The following is a 17,434-nucleotide window of genomic DNA, read 5'->3' on the forward strand; positions in this document are numbered from 1 at the left end:
TCGCCGCCGATGTCCGTAACCACTATCGCGCGAAATAAGAAAAAATATCCAGGATGGAACGAAGTTCGAACCTGGGCCCTCTGCGTGGGAGTCCAATATTCTACCTCAGAGCCATACCGGTGCTTGTATGGGGTCTCTTGCAAAAAGACCCTATACTGACTTCATGTCGGGAAGGAACCACATTAACATATGTAATGTAGTGTGGTAGAAGAGTAAAATAACAACCAGGCGTCACGCAACACGAATTCTGTAACCAGGCATCACACAATGCGAATTGCGCAACAAGTGGGTTGTTGAATGCTTCCAACCCATTACAAAGGGATCTGCCATAATTCTTCACCGTCATCAGCCACAGCATCAACAAAGTGCACATAATGTCTTACAGGTGTTTAGCAGGTACCACGGTTCTCCGCAGAGAGGAAAAATTGCATAGTGGCTGCTTACCGTAGGTTTCCGTGGAATAGCACATGGTGTAGTACAAGGCAATTGGAAGTAACATTAACTAAACTGCGATGCAGAATACCGTCACTAAACTTTTATTTGCACAGGCCTGGTTTCGTTCCTTCCCCTCAATGTAATTATTGTAATTGAGCAGAAACAATACAGCACTACTTGACAGATTATCGCAGATAGGAAAACATAAGGCAAAGATTTCTAAAACGAACTTTTCAAAAACTTGGCCATGAGCTTTCCACATTGGCATTACTCTCCCTGGGGGCATCGGCACTGGGGCAATGCAACAGGGGCATATATGATGCCACTTTCAGTTATATAAAAGAAACAAAGAGACTACCATGTTAAAATTATAAGTAGATATATATAATTTCATTCCCTTAATTAAATTTCTGTATTTATTTATTTAATTCTATTATTTAACACTCGTTTAACTAACATTTCATATATAAAAAAAAGAAATGCCACTAACATTTTTGCTTTACCATAAATGATCTTTTTCGCATATTCCTTTTATTTAACTTTTTCACAAATTCTACTACTGCATGCTTCGTGGCTGATCCTCCGTAGTGGGTTGAGCTATTCTATATAGGAACCAACCAACCAACCCACCAACCCTACTCCACAAAAATTATGGTGATTTATAGCAAAGGGGGTTCCTCGCAAGTGCACTTCTATTGGTTGCCAAGGAAGCCCATAAGGTCTCCATCATCAATTTCCTCAGGGTCTCTATAAAGTTATCGTTAACGTATGTTATAAAACGTGGTGGGAGAGTTAAATAACGACCGGGCATCACACAATGCGAATTGCGTAACTAGTGGGTGGTTTAAAGCTTCCAACCCATTACAAAGGGCTCAGCCATAATTCTTCGTCGTCATCAGCCATCGCATCAACAAACAGCACATAATGCCTTACAGATCGTACCTCGCTTCTTCGCAGAATGACGAATGTTGTGGTGGGTGCTTCCCAACTTTACAAAAATTATGATTTGTGGCGTAGTGGGTACGTTGCTAATGTACTTGCATTAGTAGCCACAAGAGAGTTTATAAGGGCCTCTAGAAATGCCACTCTACCAGCTTTCGCTGCGACTGTGCTGCGCTTTCCGTGCAGGCCTGGCGTTTTTGTATAGTATTTGCAGGCAACTGCTGCGACGATAGAGGACCTCTCTATATGAATGAGGATGGGTTAAAAATATTCTATAGATGCCCTCCCATAACGGCCCTTTAAGATATACTAAATGATGTGTTTCAGTACCGTTTCAGTGACAGTAACAAGGAAACAATACAAAATCAAGAAAGGTTATAGAAAGAATTGTTTATTAAAAATATTACAATCAGCTCAGCTGAACATGTCGTCGTAATCTGGCGGCGGCGGGAGGTGATCCGGATTTGGGCTGCAAGATAAAACAAGAAACGCACATTCGTAGTAATATTGCCATTGTGCCCAGTAAGACCCTCATAAATGGTGCATTTTTCATTTCTTTTTTTTTTTCATGTTACTCAAGACCACTGCTTTCACAGATCCGCCCCCCCCCCCCCCCCATTCTAAGAAATGTTATAACCAGAAAAGTGCTATGTTCAATTAAAGGGGCCCAACAACACTTTTTCAGCATGGTCAGAAAACGCTGCCGATCGGTAGTCGAGACTCCTGAGAACATGCAAGCCAAACATTATAATGCAGCACGCTGTCAGCTAAATATCGCTCTTCCTTCTCTCTACAAATGATGCCACATACAGTCAAACCCACTTATAACGATCCCAGATATAATGGTTTATCGGTTATAACGACCATATTTCGGTGCACTTATGATTTTCCTATGCTACCCATTGAAGTTGCATCCACATATAGCGAACATTTTTCAAAGCCTCCTACTTTTGCAACGAACACTTCAGACACGGTCGCAGTAAAAATATGGCATATACGAAGCGAAAAAAAGTTAAAGCAGGCCTTCTAAAGCATGAGAGGCACGCACGAGCGCGCGCCCCACTCCAGTTTACTCGTGACAAGGATAACCTAGATCGGTGAGCACCGCATGCTGATTTCGGACACTGCGAGCGAGGTCGCTCACTTTCCAGGCATTTCTTCAGTCTTTCCGTCTTTTGTCTTTCCGGTAACAGCAGAGACCGGCCGATCAATGATTACGACTTCCGCACGATTACGGCGATGCCTTCCCAGATAAGCATCCGAATAAGAGAGCGAAGGCGATGCGGCGGCCGGCGATGAACGTGCCATTATGACTTATCGCCGACAACCTTATCACAGTCATCTGCAGCTATTGACTCGGCTGCACGTGTGGTGTACACTGTTCGGATTCACAGCGGTACAAGCAGTACAAGCGCGCAATGCTGCCGCTCACAAGTTCACCGCCGCCGCACCATACGAGATAAAGTGCGCGTCGCTTCGTAGAAACGAAAGTAGCTCCCTGGTGTTGAGCAGCATGGACACCGAGAAACGTCTGTGCACTTACAGCGAGCGTATGCTGCGTGTTTTATTAGGCGACAACTCAAGCGCACTGCGCCTGTCGTGCAGGACCATCAGAGCATCGCGGTGACATAGAGTGTGCATTGCTCGCAAAATGCTAGTCTTCGCCACGTTAAACGAACAGGCTACTCACCGCACCCGTGCACGGTCTGAAGTGAAGCGGGCACAAACAGCGCACAAATGCATGTAATACAGCAAGTGGCCCGGCAACGATGGCGTGAGCCAAGTAGGTGACGCGCTGCATGCAACAGCCAGGGACGTGGCGGTACCGCGGTTCAGTGAAATGATGTCAATTCACTCCAAAAGAGGTTTAATTCACTCTTGCACGCAGCGGGCGTCGCTTCACAACGCGAAAATGCCTAACTTCTCACCGGATGGGCTGTTAGCACTTTTCAATGAAAATGTGCAGAAAAAAAAAAACGCGGCTTGGCCGCCAAGTGCATGTTTTTGAGGACGAGTCCATTTACAACAAACTACCGATACAATGACCAGTTTTTGCGGCACTTTCGAGTTCGTTATAAACGGGTTTGACTGTACTCAAATGAACACGCCATATACCCAAATTCACTGCCATTGGCTCATTTGAGCATTGTGGGCTGCATAGTTACTGCGCCCTCAGCAGGAGGCCGCCATGTGCTCGCGTGCTCGCTCGTGATCTCACTGAAGGTTAACCGCGCGTTCAAAGAAAAAGAAAATGAAGAAAGCAAGCAAGCTCATGACGTGCGCACGACGTATCTTCTTTGCCCCGTGCCATCCCTCCCTGTTTAGCTTCCAGTGCATTCGTCGCGATGAGAGAAGACAGAAAGCAATTACAGCCTGCGACAATCTCCGTAGCTCCGCTCGTACTGGACGGATTCTAAACATTTTTGAGCGGTTGATCCGAGAGGCAATAAACTCCTTTAGTGAAGCCATTCGATGGTTACTTGTAAAAGTGTTGCAGGGTCCCTTTAAGTCTTTGAAATGTAATTTTTAGATAGCCTGGGAACATCTGCATTTCATTTCATGAACATTCTGTTCAAAATTTGCAGTACACAATCATAAAAGCAGGACATATTACACAATGGCCACATTATCCAATGTTAACTGCATGATAAATTACACCGCATTGCATATAAAGAGCATTAAGCTTTAACTACTAGTGTCATTGACATTAGTGATAGCAGACTGCTTACTACACCAAATCTAGCCAACTGTACACAATGTGACAAAAGAAACTGGGTTGAAGTAAGCCTTACCTCATACAGTTCGTGAAAGCTCCTACAGTCTTTCACAGTTCAATATCTACTCTACTTTTTCAAAACACTTAATGCCGCAATGGAACGAAAGAAGACAAGGTAAAACCTAACGGATGAAATTCTAATGACTTGAAGCGCTTACCCGGCAAACCGACTTCCGGGTGCACCCGGCGGCATGTCAGGTCGTGGTGGCCCAAATGGGTCAAACCTGGCGCCAGGTGGGATGGATCCCCTGCAGAAAAGGTGGGAGAGAGGCAGAGTGTTGGTGCTGCATCAAATGACACATTGGTTTGTATGCACAGAGCTTCATTGATCTATTAGTACAGCAATGCAAAGGGCAAACAATGAATTAATCTAAGATTATTGGCTAGCCCTTAGAGGAACCTTGCAACATTTGTTCTGAGGCAAGAAATGGCTTAGTCTCTATGAGAACTGACTGACAGAGGCACGAAATTCTTCTGCAATTCAAATCGCCCACAATGAGTGCACATTATAATGCAGGCTTGCTACTGATGTTGCATGCGAAGCACTGATAGGTTATCACAAGTTGTTCTTAGGCTAGATCTGATTATCTGTACAAGAAGTGCAGTACATCGTAGCACAGTCACTGGCACCCATGTGTGTTACATAGATATGCAGTGGCTATCACTCAGTGCAGTGGATATCAGTCACTGTTTTAAGTTATGTCACATTACGCTGCCTGCTTTTTTGTTCATTTAGAGGCATGCACAAGGCTGCGCTGCAATCTCGAAACAATCACGCATGATGCAGTGCGCAGATGCAGGATTATTAGCAGAAAAATTTTCGAATGTTGGTCAGGCTGTTCCACATTCTACAAGTCCAACTTGAAGAGACCCACCAAGAAGTCTAAACCACCAAAATCTGAAATGGCAGAATTGCCAAAGAATATGGGACTTTATCTTACAACTGGCTCAAAATAAACTTAAAAAAGAGTAGGAGAAGTGTACTACATGATCGGATTGTCATTTTCCAAGATAAGGTAAATTTTGTGCAACTAGAGTAAAATCTCGTTAATTCGACCCCCGTTAATTCGGAATTTCGGTTAATTCGGACGCGGCGTCTGGTCCCGTCCAAAATTTGCATTGTTCTACGACTGCAAACTCTCATTAATTCGGACAGATTCGACCGTGCTTCGGTTAATTCGAACTCCCCACCGAGATCGGGTCGTGACAGGGAAGCAGTAGCAGATTACACTGCGGCCACTCTTCGGATTATTTCGGACTCGCAGCCAATATCGCACCTCAACAACTTCAGGATCGGATCGTGGCCTCCGAGATTCGAATGAGTTTCGCATCTCAGAGGCAAAAAAAAAAAAAAAATGAAACGCACACACATGGCGCTGGTTTACAACCGAAATGAAAGGCATCGCATTGCTACCGTCATCAGCAACGGGCGAACGACCGATCTGCCTTTACTTTTTTGTTCTTCTGCGTCTGACACGTTTACGTTGCGGTTGAGTGTTTTTTCTCCTGTAGCGTGCTGTTGCTTTTAAATTTTATTTTTCTTTGTGAGTGGTCGTGCCGTCCGCAGCCTTATTGTTCTTGTTTTTAAAAGTTTGCGGTTTTTTTTTTAGTTTTTATCACCGTGGTTTCTCGTGTGCGTGTCGCCACCGCGCAAGCGACGCCAGGGATGGTGTCAATGGCGTCTCCTGCCCCAGCCCCAGCAGCGAAGAGGGCGAAGTATGAAGCGAAGGTTTTGGCTACGAAAGTGCAAGTATTGAAGGCGTTGCAAGCGGGAGCATCACGAAAAGAAGTGATGGAGAAGTTCAGCATAAAGAAAAGCACACTGAGCAGTTACGTCAAGAATGAAGCACAGATCCTGCAAGCTTATGACGGCGACATGTTTGGTGACAAGAGAAAGAGGCTCAGAACGGCAGCACACCCCAAACTTGAAGCGCTGTTGCGCTGGATTGCCGTCTCGCGCGATGCGCAGTTACCCGTGAGTGGGCCCCTCATCTGCGCACAAGCCGAGAAATTTGCGCAGACCATGAACATCAACTCCTTCAATGCGTCGGAAGGGTGGTTTGACTGCTTCAAGAAGCGACACGGGCTGGTGTTCCGCAACGTGTGTGGGGAAAAAGGTGCTGTCGACGAGAGTGTTGCGCGCGACTGGCGGTCTGGACTCTCCGCACGCCTCTCCACGTATGAGCCGTGTAACATTTTCAACGCCGACGAGACAGTGCTGTTTTTCAAGGCTCTGCCCGATAAGACAACCGCGTTTAAAGGGGACCCGTGCGTCGGCGGGAAACGCAGTAATGAGCGGGTGACGGTTCTTTTGGCTGCGAACATGACCGGCACAGAGCAGCTTCCGCTGCTGGTCATCGGAAAGGCTGTGAAGCCAAGATGTTTTAAGAACATCAAGCAGCTGCCTGTCGACTACCGCTATAATCGAAAGGTTTGGATGACCGCCGAAATATTTCAAGCCTGGCTGCGTCAGCTAGACCGCTGCTTTGCAGCCAAGGCTCGGAAGGTGCCGTTCGTGCTCGACAACTGCAGTGCGCACACGAAGGTGTCTGGGCTCGACAATATTGAACTTCTGTTCCTGCCTCCAAACACAACGGCTTCCCTTCAGCTGATGGACCAGGGAACCATACAGTTCGTGAAAAGCCGCTATCGACGGCAGGTGCTTGAGCGAATGTTGCTCTGCATGGTGGCAGGCAAGCCGTGTGAGGTAAGCCTGCTTAGTGCAATTCACATGCTCACGTACGTGTGGAATAACACGCCGCCTGAAGTAGTCACCAACTGCTTTAGGCATAGCGGCTTCGTGGTCGACGCTGCTGACCCGGATGCAGCCGATGCTGCAATGGCCGACCCGGATGTGGCCGAAGAGCAAGACGGGTGATATGTGAACATCATGCCAGCCGATGTGCCCCTGTGCGATTACTTCGCAATAGACAGTGATGTTGCCGTTGCCGGCAAAGTGACTGACGGCGATATCGGTGTCGAGGTGTTGGATGGTGAAGGGGAATCGGCTGACGAGGACCCGAGCGAATCAGACGAACGTCCACGCCACACAATGACGGAGCCTGCACACGCGTTGGCCGTTTTGGAGGACATCTGCATGATTTCCTCAGACAGTGTGCGTGGACTGAGCCACCTACAGGAACTTCGCAAAATTGTGATTTCCTCGCAGATTTCCTCCGCGAAGCAGACCGCAATCACAGACTTCTTTAAGAAATAAAAGTCTGTTGTCGGAAACGTTTTTGTAGTGTTTTGATTGTACTCCCGATAATTCGGACCATCGGTTAATTCAGACTTTCTCTCCGGTCCCGTGAAGTCCGAATTAACGGGGTTTTACTGTACCACTGTGTACAAGCGTAGTCTATGATGCATGTCTACAAACGAAAGCACCCTTAACAATGCCAAGCAAACTGCTTTATCACACTGCTGGAAAATGCCTCGCCTGTCAATTCGTCCAGCGCCAGTCATGCGAAATAAGGTGGAGAGCAAAGTATCTATGAAGGGGATCGTCCGGGGATACGGTTCATGTCTATCAACACCTTGCTGCAAGTTTTCATTATGCTATTCGTCTTCACGCTTTTCACACGGTACCAGTGATTAGAGACACAACACAGTTCACCTACTTTATCAAAGGGATCGATTGACTGCAAAAACAAAGCTAGTAGGGCTAGTCGTGGGGAAGCGTCAAAACCTGTGCTGTTCACATCGATTGTCAGAAAGAAAGAATGGCTTCTTCATGAAGTTTCTGCTATTATCCAGAGTCCTGACGTGGCAGCACATGGGAATGCCTGCTTGCTTAATACCTCGCTTGACATCTGCACGCAAGTTGCTCACATGGCTAATAATAATAATATCTGGGGTTTAACATCCCAAAACCACGGTATGATGAGAGACGCTGTAGTGGAGGGCTCCAGAAATTTCAACCACCTGGGGTTCTTTAACATGCACGTAAATCTAAGTACACGGGCCTCAAACATTATTGCCTCCATTGAAAATGCAGCCGCCGCGACACATGGCTACCAAAACAATCTCAAGGTGTAGCAGCTATGATACTGCACCATACTCGAAATATAACAATGCGTCTTCGTTAACAAGGACAAGGCTGAACACCAGGCAAGGACAAGCGCCAACTTTTAAATAGATATCCTTAATTAAAAGATATACTACTGCCATTTATTTGCGTTCTACAGCATACATACTATACCTCTTGTTTGCAATGAACATATCCAGTTGGAACTGGGCACTTATCCTTGTCTATTCTTCAGTTTTGTCCTTGTTCAAGAGGTTGTGCCATGATACTTATATCTGCAATACACTACAGCTGGCCAAGCCATTTGCATGACTGAAAGACTCAAACTGTTGCTAGTTTGGTTGTATGCATTATTCCCTGCACGTCATTCGAGAAAGCCTTTTCGCAATTGTGAAGCCAACTTTCCTGCAAGGTAGTTTCCCTAACTACCGTATGTTGCCGATTATAAGTCGACCCCCCAACTTGCAACCCCTTCTAGGGAAAAAAAGTTGACTCCGAACACAGCCTCATGCTGCGGCCATACCTCACCAATAAATTTTTTCAGAAGGGGGAGTGATGCAAAGAAACATTTATTTGCCTGTAAAACATTGCTTACGACTCCTCGTCGCTTGAGAGAAGGACGCAGTCACGGTCACTGCCATCATGCAAGCCACTGCTGCTGCTCACCGTCAGAAGGGGTGCCGGTGGTACTGAAATGCCGCACGTGGAAAACGCCGCGCGGACATCATAGTAGCAAACACTCAAGCTCTTGCTTTTCTGGTCGTGAATCCAATCTCAAACCGCCTCAACGGCAGGGTATCGTCCAGACTTGGGTCCGCGAAAAGAACGGCGTGAAGCAGCGCATGCGAAGATCTTGGTCCTTTGTATTCTCCATTCCCTCACGCACATTTGCGACACATCGAACTTGCGCCCTGCTTCAACGTTGTTTTCCGACTCTGCGTAGAGGATTGCTTGCCGCTTGAAAGTAGCACTGTACTGTTGCCGAGTGAAATGCAGAAATGGCGAACAGGCGTGAGCGGCGTGAGTGCAAAAAGACACGAAGACACTTGTGGGCGCATGTGACTGGTCATGTGGTTTAGTTCCTCGCGAAGTGTTGTTGCCAGCCCACACAGCGCTGCCAGCTTTTCTGTGGAACACCAATGGTTTGTCAACGAATCGTTTCTATTGTATGAAAACAAAACTCCAGGGTGCATCGCAAGATAAATTCCTCTTTTTTTCATAGAGCATCGTTCGCCCTCTATCAAAGGTTTGAAATGCTGCTTTCGAGACCTAGTTTCCCAAGCAGTTCGCATTAATGCCGCGCGGCGATTTTTAAACGCGCTCCATAGTTTCGCCACTTTCGCCTGGCGTGGTTTCGCTATAGTTTCGCGATCGTCGTGGTAGATCGCAAAAATGTCCGGCTTCGGAAGTGGCGCGCGCGTGCTGGGAGATAGCAGTTGCCGCGACTCCGCTGCCTCTGTGGCTGACGTTATCGATGCGTCGAATAGCAGGGAATCCGAGGACGATGACCTTTCGTCAGACCTCACAGATAAGTCGACTTTACGATTCCATGCATAGGTAGACTCCGATTATAGGTCGACCCCCAAACTCTGGAAGGTCATTTTAGGAAAAAAAACGTTGACTTATAATCGGCAATATACGGTAATAGTGGCACAGTCATTGTTGCAAACAGCGTGAACAAGCACAGTTTGCTTGTAGTTATGACGTTGAAATTTAGATGTGGTTCTGGTAGGGAAACCATGCACAAGAGGCAGGTCCCAGCTTGTTTTAGCTAGTGCATAGTTTTAAAATGAACTGTTTCTAGTGCTGCCCATTAGCTGGGCAAACGTAGAGAGAGATAAAAGCACTCGCGACAAAACGATCTATAGTATTAACACTGAGAGGCTGTTGTCCCTTCACCTGGGAATGCCGGGGATGCCGACACCAGGGTCCGAGTGGTGCGGCCGGGGCAGCTGTCGGGGGTCCATGAGCATGCCACCGCCAGGCGGCCCCTGATAGAAGGGGTTCAAATCCCGCTGGCCAACCCGTGGAACTTCCTGCAGCGGGGACCTGGAACACACACAACCCAACTCTTTCCAGCTGCTGCTTGCCTCTGCCACGCTTATGCATATTTTGCTCACGTACACAACCTTGGCAAAGAGTGTTTGCTCACCGCCCAAATAAGCACAAAGTGTGATACCGCAATGTCTTAACAACAACAACAAAAAAAAGCAGGGACACACAAACCTTATATGAAATCCTGCTGCAATCAATAGCTAGCAAAGCAGTAAACTATGGCATTGAGCGCCATAAGCTATAGTTCACACCGATGTTTCCAGTGAAAGGCGCTGCAGTTTGTTGAGAGCCACATGTATTCTTCAATATTCTACTAGTATGTACTCTGTTTCCCTCAATGCAGTTATGAAAGGTACTTATTATGCCCAGAATAAGCTAATATAGTAGAGTCCACTTATAAGAATGTTCAAGTGCCACAAAAATTTCATTATTATAACCGATAATTGTTATAAACTAGTTGTATGAAGAAAAAAAATAGGGGGATGGCAGACTATTGGAAGGAAGCTATAATATTGGATGGGATTTGCCAACGCTTATACATAATAAGCAAGACACAGAAGAATACACTCCACTGCCAATTTTTCGGGCATACTTGAATATTCACATGCTTTTGCGACACCGCCACATGCCCCATAGAGTCAATGTATAAAAACATAGAAAATTTCGGGGCCGAGACTCTTTGAATTCCGATTTTTCCAACTTTTTGCTAAAAGTGTAGGTCAGAAACTGCATTAGCTGAAGCCACTACCACTGCCGCGTTGATCATCTCGCAGGCTCATGCCAGTGCTTTCATGAGTCGATCCATTTGGGGCCATAGCGAATTCCAAATGTCAGCTTTGCCACAATGCTTTGTTAGATGCAAGTATGAAGAGGACTGTGCTGATTTCTGCAATTCAGTGACAATGAGTTTGAGTGGACATAAGTATCAAGGTGACTGTTGCCAAGTGCACGTGGAGAAGTATTCGTGTGAGTGAGTGCCGGCGAGTGAAATACGATAAGTCTATGAATGTGGGCGAGCCATGGTGAGCATGCGCAAGGGCGTGGGTGAATGCTGGCAAGTATGAATGCCCTTAAACTCATCTATAACTAAATAATATCTCATGAAAACACTGGTGGGTGATACACGAGAGTATCTAGCTTTCCTGCCAACCTATTCAGAAGTACATTTAATATTTAAAAGAGGAGAATTTTGGGCCAGGTGGCGATGCATATTTGTTCAAGTGAAGCGCCACTGACGGGACTTGTCTAATCAATAGCGCTTCACTTTAACAAACATTCGATATGTAAAGAAAGCTTTCTTCAGCACTATGTGTAACATGAAGCGAGGCTCACCACTCGATGCCAGGCTGCCTGCTGGGGATGTGCAGGGGATTGTTCTCCTGGGACACCATGCGTGAAGCCTCACGTGACGACGAGGCCTGGGTGGCACTGCCTATCGACTCCAGCGCAGAGACCACCTCCGCATTCAGCTTGGACATCAGCTCATCCAGGTTCTTGTACGTCCTGTCTCAATATAACAGGAGGCTTTGTCACGTACAGCATGAATTTGTCAAATTTTATGTCCCAAAACCATGATATAGTAACGAGATGCCGTTATGAAAGGCTCCGGAAATTTCGACCACCTGGGGTTCTTCAACATGCACCTAAACCTAAGTGCGTGGGCCTCTAGCATTTCGCCTCCATGGAAATGCGGCCACCGCAGCCGGGATTCGATCCCGCGACCTTCGGGTCAGCAGACGAGCATTGTAACCACTAGACCACCATGGCGGGTTGTCATGTACACCAGCCACTCCCTAATCGCTATACGTGCTGCTTGCTTAAAACTGCACAGCATGGCTTATGCTGATGAGTGAAACGGAAGGCAACCAATCACAGACATTTGTGTGTCTCCATTAAGGCCCCCCTACTCGTATACCTCAAACTTTTAATAAACACAAAAAAGGAAAATGCTTTCACTTGTATTAGGGGAGTACCTTTCCACCATGTCAGAATAAACACTACTACTCTCAAATGGAGTAGCCACTTAGAAAACCAGAAAACGTGCAAAAAGAAAATACAGGTGGTGATAACACCTTGGAGTTCCCGCACTGACTCACTACGATGTCAGATTTCAACAAGGTCTGCTAGTACCAACAGAATACTTAATCAGTAAAAATTAGTACATTGTGCTCTAATGGAACCATAGAACTAAAGGGCCCCTAAACCACCTCCAATATTTTTTTTCTAACATTTCAAGTAAGCATGCACACTGAGGTCAGAATGCAGTCACAATCAACAACGCCGAATACAGCTCAGACATTCAAAAGAGGCATGTGGGCACGCACTGGTACGCAAGACAACAACTAAACTTTGCATTGCACCTACCTGGACAGCTCTTTGAACTCGCCGCTTGTATACGTGTTCATGGTGAGATTGGTTGAAGCTGTCCTCTCCTTGCGGACATTCTGACAAAGTATGGGAACAATGTAAACATTTGTGGCAGTGTTGCCCAAGAGAAGGTAAATAGCAACAGGACTACAAACAGGCAACCCAGTGAAGTGTGCATTTTATAACACAATTTTCTGCACGAGCAGTTATTCATTGCAATAGCTTCTCATGCTGTGTCCCTGCTTCAGATAACGTAAGTACTAACACTGTTTAAATCCCACGCTACTCAAGTGAATGTATGATAATGCTGTCGCATATTTTATGGCCTTGAAATGTTTTATCACATTCAAGCAATTCTTAAAGCTGCACAGCTAATAATGCTGAGATGTAAATAAAGCTTCTTTTAGAACAAAGATTTGCCACAACACCATGCTAAGCTTATATAATGAAGAACACTGTCACTGACAGCACAAGAAGTCCTACAGTCCCTTATGAATTTACCTAGGATGACTGGAAGGCGAAAGCCATGTTGTTCTTCCTTTTTTTTTCATTTCGTTCTCAGTCAATTGCATTGATCTCCCCCCCCCCCCCCCCCCCCCCCCGCCTCCTCAAAAGCTTTCTGAACCTAATTGGCCCACCTTTGACCAAGCGACAATGTCATATGACGATGCCGTCATATGATGTCACGCTATGTTACATAGCGAAGCCTGATCTGTGACGTCATCACATGATGATTACACAGCAAAGTGTAAACAATGCACACTCAAGCACAGTTTTAGTGTATTTGCATAGTGTGTCAAAAGACAAGTTAAACTGGTACTAATGACTATATGGCCTATGACCCACTTTCTGATATAGGAAAATTCAATGCATGCTTTTGGACACAATGGTGGCAATGTCACCACAACTAGAGCCAGAGATGACAGAGGAATGGGTCCAATCTACACAATCACCCGACAACTGGTGGATAACCCGCCAGACCTTCGTATATTTGTGTTAGGCAAACGCTCAAGGGATTCACCTAAAGCATCGGCTTCCGAATAATTTAGACTAGAGGAGAGGATTGCACCCTCTTCCAAGATTGAATAAAGATGTGTTCTCATTTGCCTGCATGTTGATTTGTCAAAGCTGCATACACAAATGTGCACTTACCAACACGTTCACCAGCAAGAAGCCTCCCGAAGGGATCACCTTGAGCACGTAGCGATCGGAGCCCTGTATGGAGGCATAGCGCAGTGTATACAGAGACTGGTTGTCATTCCAGCCGTCAGGCAGCAGCTCTGTGCCATGTGAGCCTTGAGTCCACTGCAACAGCATAGAATATAATGGTAAAAGGAATCATCGGGTTTAGTGTCCTAAAACAACTCATAGGCTGCAAAAGACACCAGCTGAGTGGTCCATAACGCGCATCCGAAGCATTATTGCATATGAGTATTTTTTCCCTCCGCCCCAATCGGAATATGGACAGAAATCTATCCTGTGACCTTGTCGAGCAGCATGATGCCACTGAAACATATCGGCAGGTGGATAGATGGAAATACTTTTCGCGATACAGAATGAGCCTGCAGCAGAATGAGCCTGGCTGCCGCACTGTGGGCTCTCTGGACGGTCCAGATTTGGTCCCCATAGTCTGGGCTTTGTAGTGAGATATTCCAATATGACTGGTCTGCTTGATCTGTGCCTCGTAATGAGGAGAATACCTAGAGAATGTGTTCTAAGTTGGCTGAATCGCCGCACTGAGGGCAGGTATTGGTTTTAAGAAAAAATAAAGTGTTCAGTGAACTTTCACGAATATACAGCACCACCAGCATGAAACATTTTCAACCAACAGAAACTTCGGTCACGGACACAATAGAGTTCAGCCTGTTTGTTTCCTGTCAGCATTCTCTGTGCACTGTTTTCGCGTGTGGAATTACGTAGCATGCAGAGAACGATGAGCATCTATATGGAGTTACAAGGGCCACGTCTGGCCAATGTGAGCTCATCCTCTAGCAGGGTAGTAGATCGAGTTTCACGCGTGTCTGAAATCGGCAAGAGCTAGCAACGAGATCAATCGCCGAACGTGACATTCTCGGCGCTGCAAATCTGTGCACCAACTTAACACTCTGCAGTCCGCAACAACATAACTGATTGATTCAGACGGTTGTACTTCGACAGCGATCAAGCCCGATCGGGATTGAATTTTTTGTTCTCGACTGGCTCAATCGCTGCCTGTCGAGAAAATCGCTGGTAAAGTGGGCGCTTGGACGAAGTGGAACGACTGCTACTTAAAACAGCCCGAGAGACCAAAGACCTGTAACAGGACACGTACAAAGCGCTGGTGTCTCTGCCCTTGTACTGGTCTCTACTTGCGCTGTTCTTAATTCCGAAATTCGATCCGGGTAGGGCTGCAATAGTCGAAAATGGCCGTGTCAGTGACAACACCGGCAAGAAACGCGGACTTTCACTGCTCATAAACCCGATTTGCGATTGGATCCGCCCCTTGGTGGACGCGTCAAGACCTTAAGTACTGCGCAGCCTGCACAAACTACAAGACACTAGGTGCTGACAACAATGCAGTACTCGGATGAAAGCAAAAAAATGGACGCGCAGTGACGATGACGAGACGCTTCGCTTACCTTCTCGCCTGTGCCGTGACAGCGCTTGCCGCTTCTCGCTAGCAGGTAGTGAATGAGCAGCACGAGCGCATCGCTCTTGGACTTCAGGGTGTCCTTGCATGACTTGAACAGTAGCTCGAGGCCAAAGTATTTGTCAGCGCAGGACACAGAGTGTGAATTCTCGTCGGGGTTCGGCATCGCGATTCGGTGCTTCGGCTTGTGCGCCGTTCCCTGTTGCGGCATCAGCAGCGCCTCCCGCGTCGGCGATGGACGCCCTTTCTGCTAAAGAAACAGCCCGCGGTGTGGAATGACCCAACGGCTCTGACAGCTCTGACCACGAGATGCACGAGATCACGAGCACTGCGATAGCGAAGAAGATTGCGTACATCCTTGCGCTATTAATTTTACAAAGCTGTACTGCAACTCAGAGGAACAAAAACCGAAACTATCTTTCAGCGCAATCTTTCGCGCGCAACTTGAGCGCAAGTGTCCTCTCTTTGGACGCGCAAATTTTAACGAGTACGATACGATAGTTGAAGTAGCCCGTAAAATCTTTAAAAAACCACAGAAGGTTTTATTCTTGGGGCCTATTTTGGGACCTATATATAACTGAGACGCTATATTTAACACTTTATACATGGATCGAGTTGTGGAATAAAATTCTTCAAAACAACGCGACAGCGGTATACTAGACGCATTCTTGTTTGTTTTAATTTTCGCTGCATGCCTTAATAGCTGTTAAGGAGACACTGAATATATATGAACGTTATAACATCACTGATTCAATTGAACGCGGCTAGACACAGCAAGCGCGTTCGGCGTGCGCTTTTCTCCAAAAAAACAAGTGAACGTGCAAATAAGAATTGCGCTCTAACTTTTCGCCATCACTTTACGATAAAGCCTGATCGATTTCTAAAAATTTTTTTCAATGCCCAGACACACTTTTTGGGCGGCAACTCTTACAAACCTTGTTAATGCTTGTTGGTGGGCTAGTTGGTTTGGTAGCATTGTAACGAAAAAACAGCGCAAGAAGACAGGTACGGAAGGGGCACACACACACTACTTACAAACCGCAACCGCCGGTGGCATTGCGTTTGCTGTAGCCGAGCGTACGCGGCCTCAGCTTCATCCTCATATGCGTGAATAAAAGTACCACCTTATGGTTTAGGACCCTGGAAGGACTGCAAGGCCTGCCTCGACTGGTCTGAATACACATGGCGTGATCAAGATATGATGTGGTTCGATTTAAGCAAAGTGAAGAAAGGCGAGCACAACTAGAACAAGCTATAAGAATGGGCAATTACTGGATTACAACTAATTAAGTACTAAAATCTAAAAAAATCCAGCCGGTAGCTGCCGTGCATCTGCGAAGAAATGAACACGCAGAAAAATAAAAAGAAATAATAAAATTATCGGAACTAAGGGCGGGCTCAGCGTGGTGTCTGTGCTTATACAGTGTCTCATTTTAAAAATTCTACTTTTCATTAGTGAGTTGGACAGAATGCTAACTCATGCGCCAGTGACATAATATAGGGGAGCTATAAATTACGTATACACCAAATCACTTTAGGCTGCTAAAGTACTCATTCGGATCTTTTTAGTTTCTTTAGGATTTCGATAACACTGGATTATAAGGGAAAAAAATTAATGTTCTTTCAAGCAAAGGTGCCTTTATTTTTTTTATCTTAAATTTCCTTGCTTGACACGCGAGCATTTTCTCACGGTTAAAAAAATGTTTTTCTTTGTTATACGAGGGTAAGCTGTTAAAAGCTCACATTATGCTTGTTTTTAGTGCTCAATTAATTTAGTATCCCCCTTTGACGCACGTGCATTTAAAACCGTGATTTGTTACACGCAATCACAGGGACTGGCGGAGCGTTGATCAACGCTGGGGTTTTACGTGCCAATTAAACCCCGATATGATTATGAGATACAGCGTATAGTGGCCTACTGGGGGACTCAGAATTAATTTTGACCAGTCGGATTTTTTTCACGTGCACCTAAATGAAAGAACCCGTGTGGCAATCAAAAATCTTTAGTTCCTTTTTTTTACAGAACAAGAATTCCTCCGACCTATGAGCATAGGCTTCCGGGAAGGCGTGTGCGCATATTCGAAACTTTCGACTAGGCAATGCAGCGTTGCCCTATTGGATTCAATAACTTCGAACGGAATAGTCACTGCATTCGCAAATATGGGAATTTACTTTCTAATAGCTTGCACATTTTTCGAAGCGT

At 46.0% G+C, this 17,434-nt stretch overlaps 1 protein-coding gene across 1 annotated transcript; it reads right to left on the minus strand.

Moving 5' to 3' along the window:
• Positions 1–1,773: 1,773 nt before the first annotated feature.
• On the minus strand, positions 1,774–15,508 carry LOC119383141 (proteasome inhibitor PI31 subunit). Its single transcript, XM_037651150.2, has 7 exons — positions 15,221–15,508; positions 13,755–13,907; positions 12,600–12,679; positions 11,568–11,738; positions 10,080–10,229; positions 4,312–4,401; positions 1,774–1,846 (listed from the first exon to the last, which is right to left on the minus strand). Exons 1-7 carry the CDS (start codon positions 15,440–15,442, stop codon positions 1,792–1,794), a joined length of 921 nt encoding a protein of 306 aa, XP_037507078.1. The 5' UTR covers positions 15,443–15,508; the 3' UTR covers positions 1,774–1,791.
• Between the last annotated feature and the right edge of the window lie 1,926 nt (positions 15,509–17,434).

The sequence above is a fragment of the Rhipicephalus sanguineus genome, chromosome 2 (assembly GCF_013339695.2).
Source record: "Rhipicephalus sanguineus isolate Rsan-2018 chromosome 2, BIME_Rsan_1.4, whole genome shotgun sequence".
Lineage (NCBI taxonomy): Eukaryota > Metazoa > Arthropoda > Arachnida > Ixodida > Ixodidae > Rhipicephalus > Rhipicephalus sanguineus.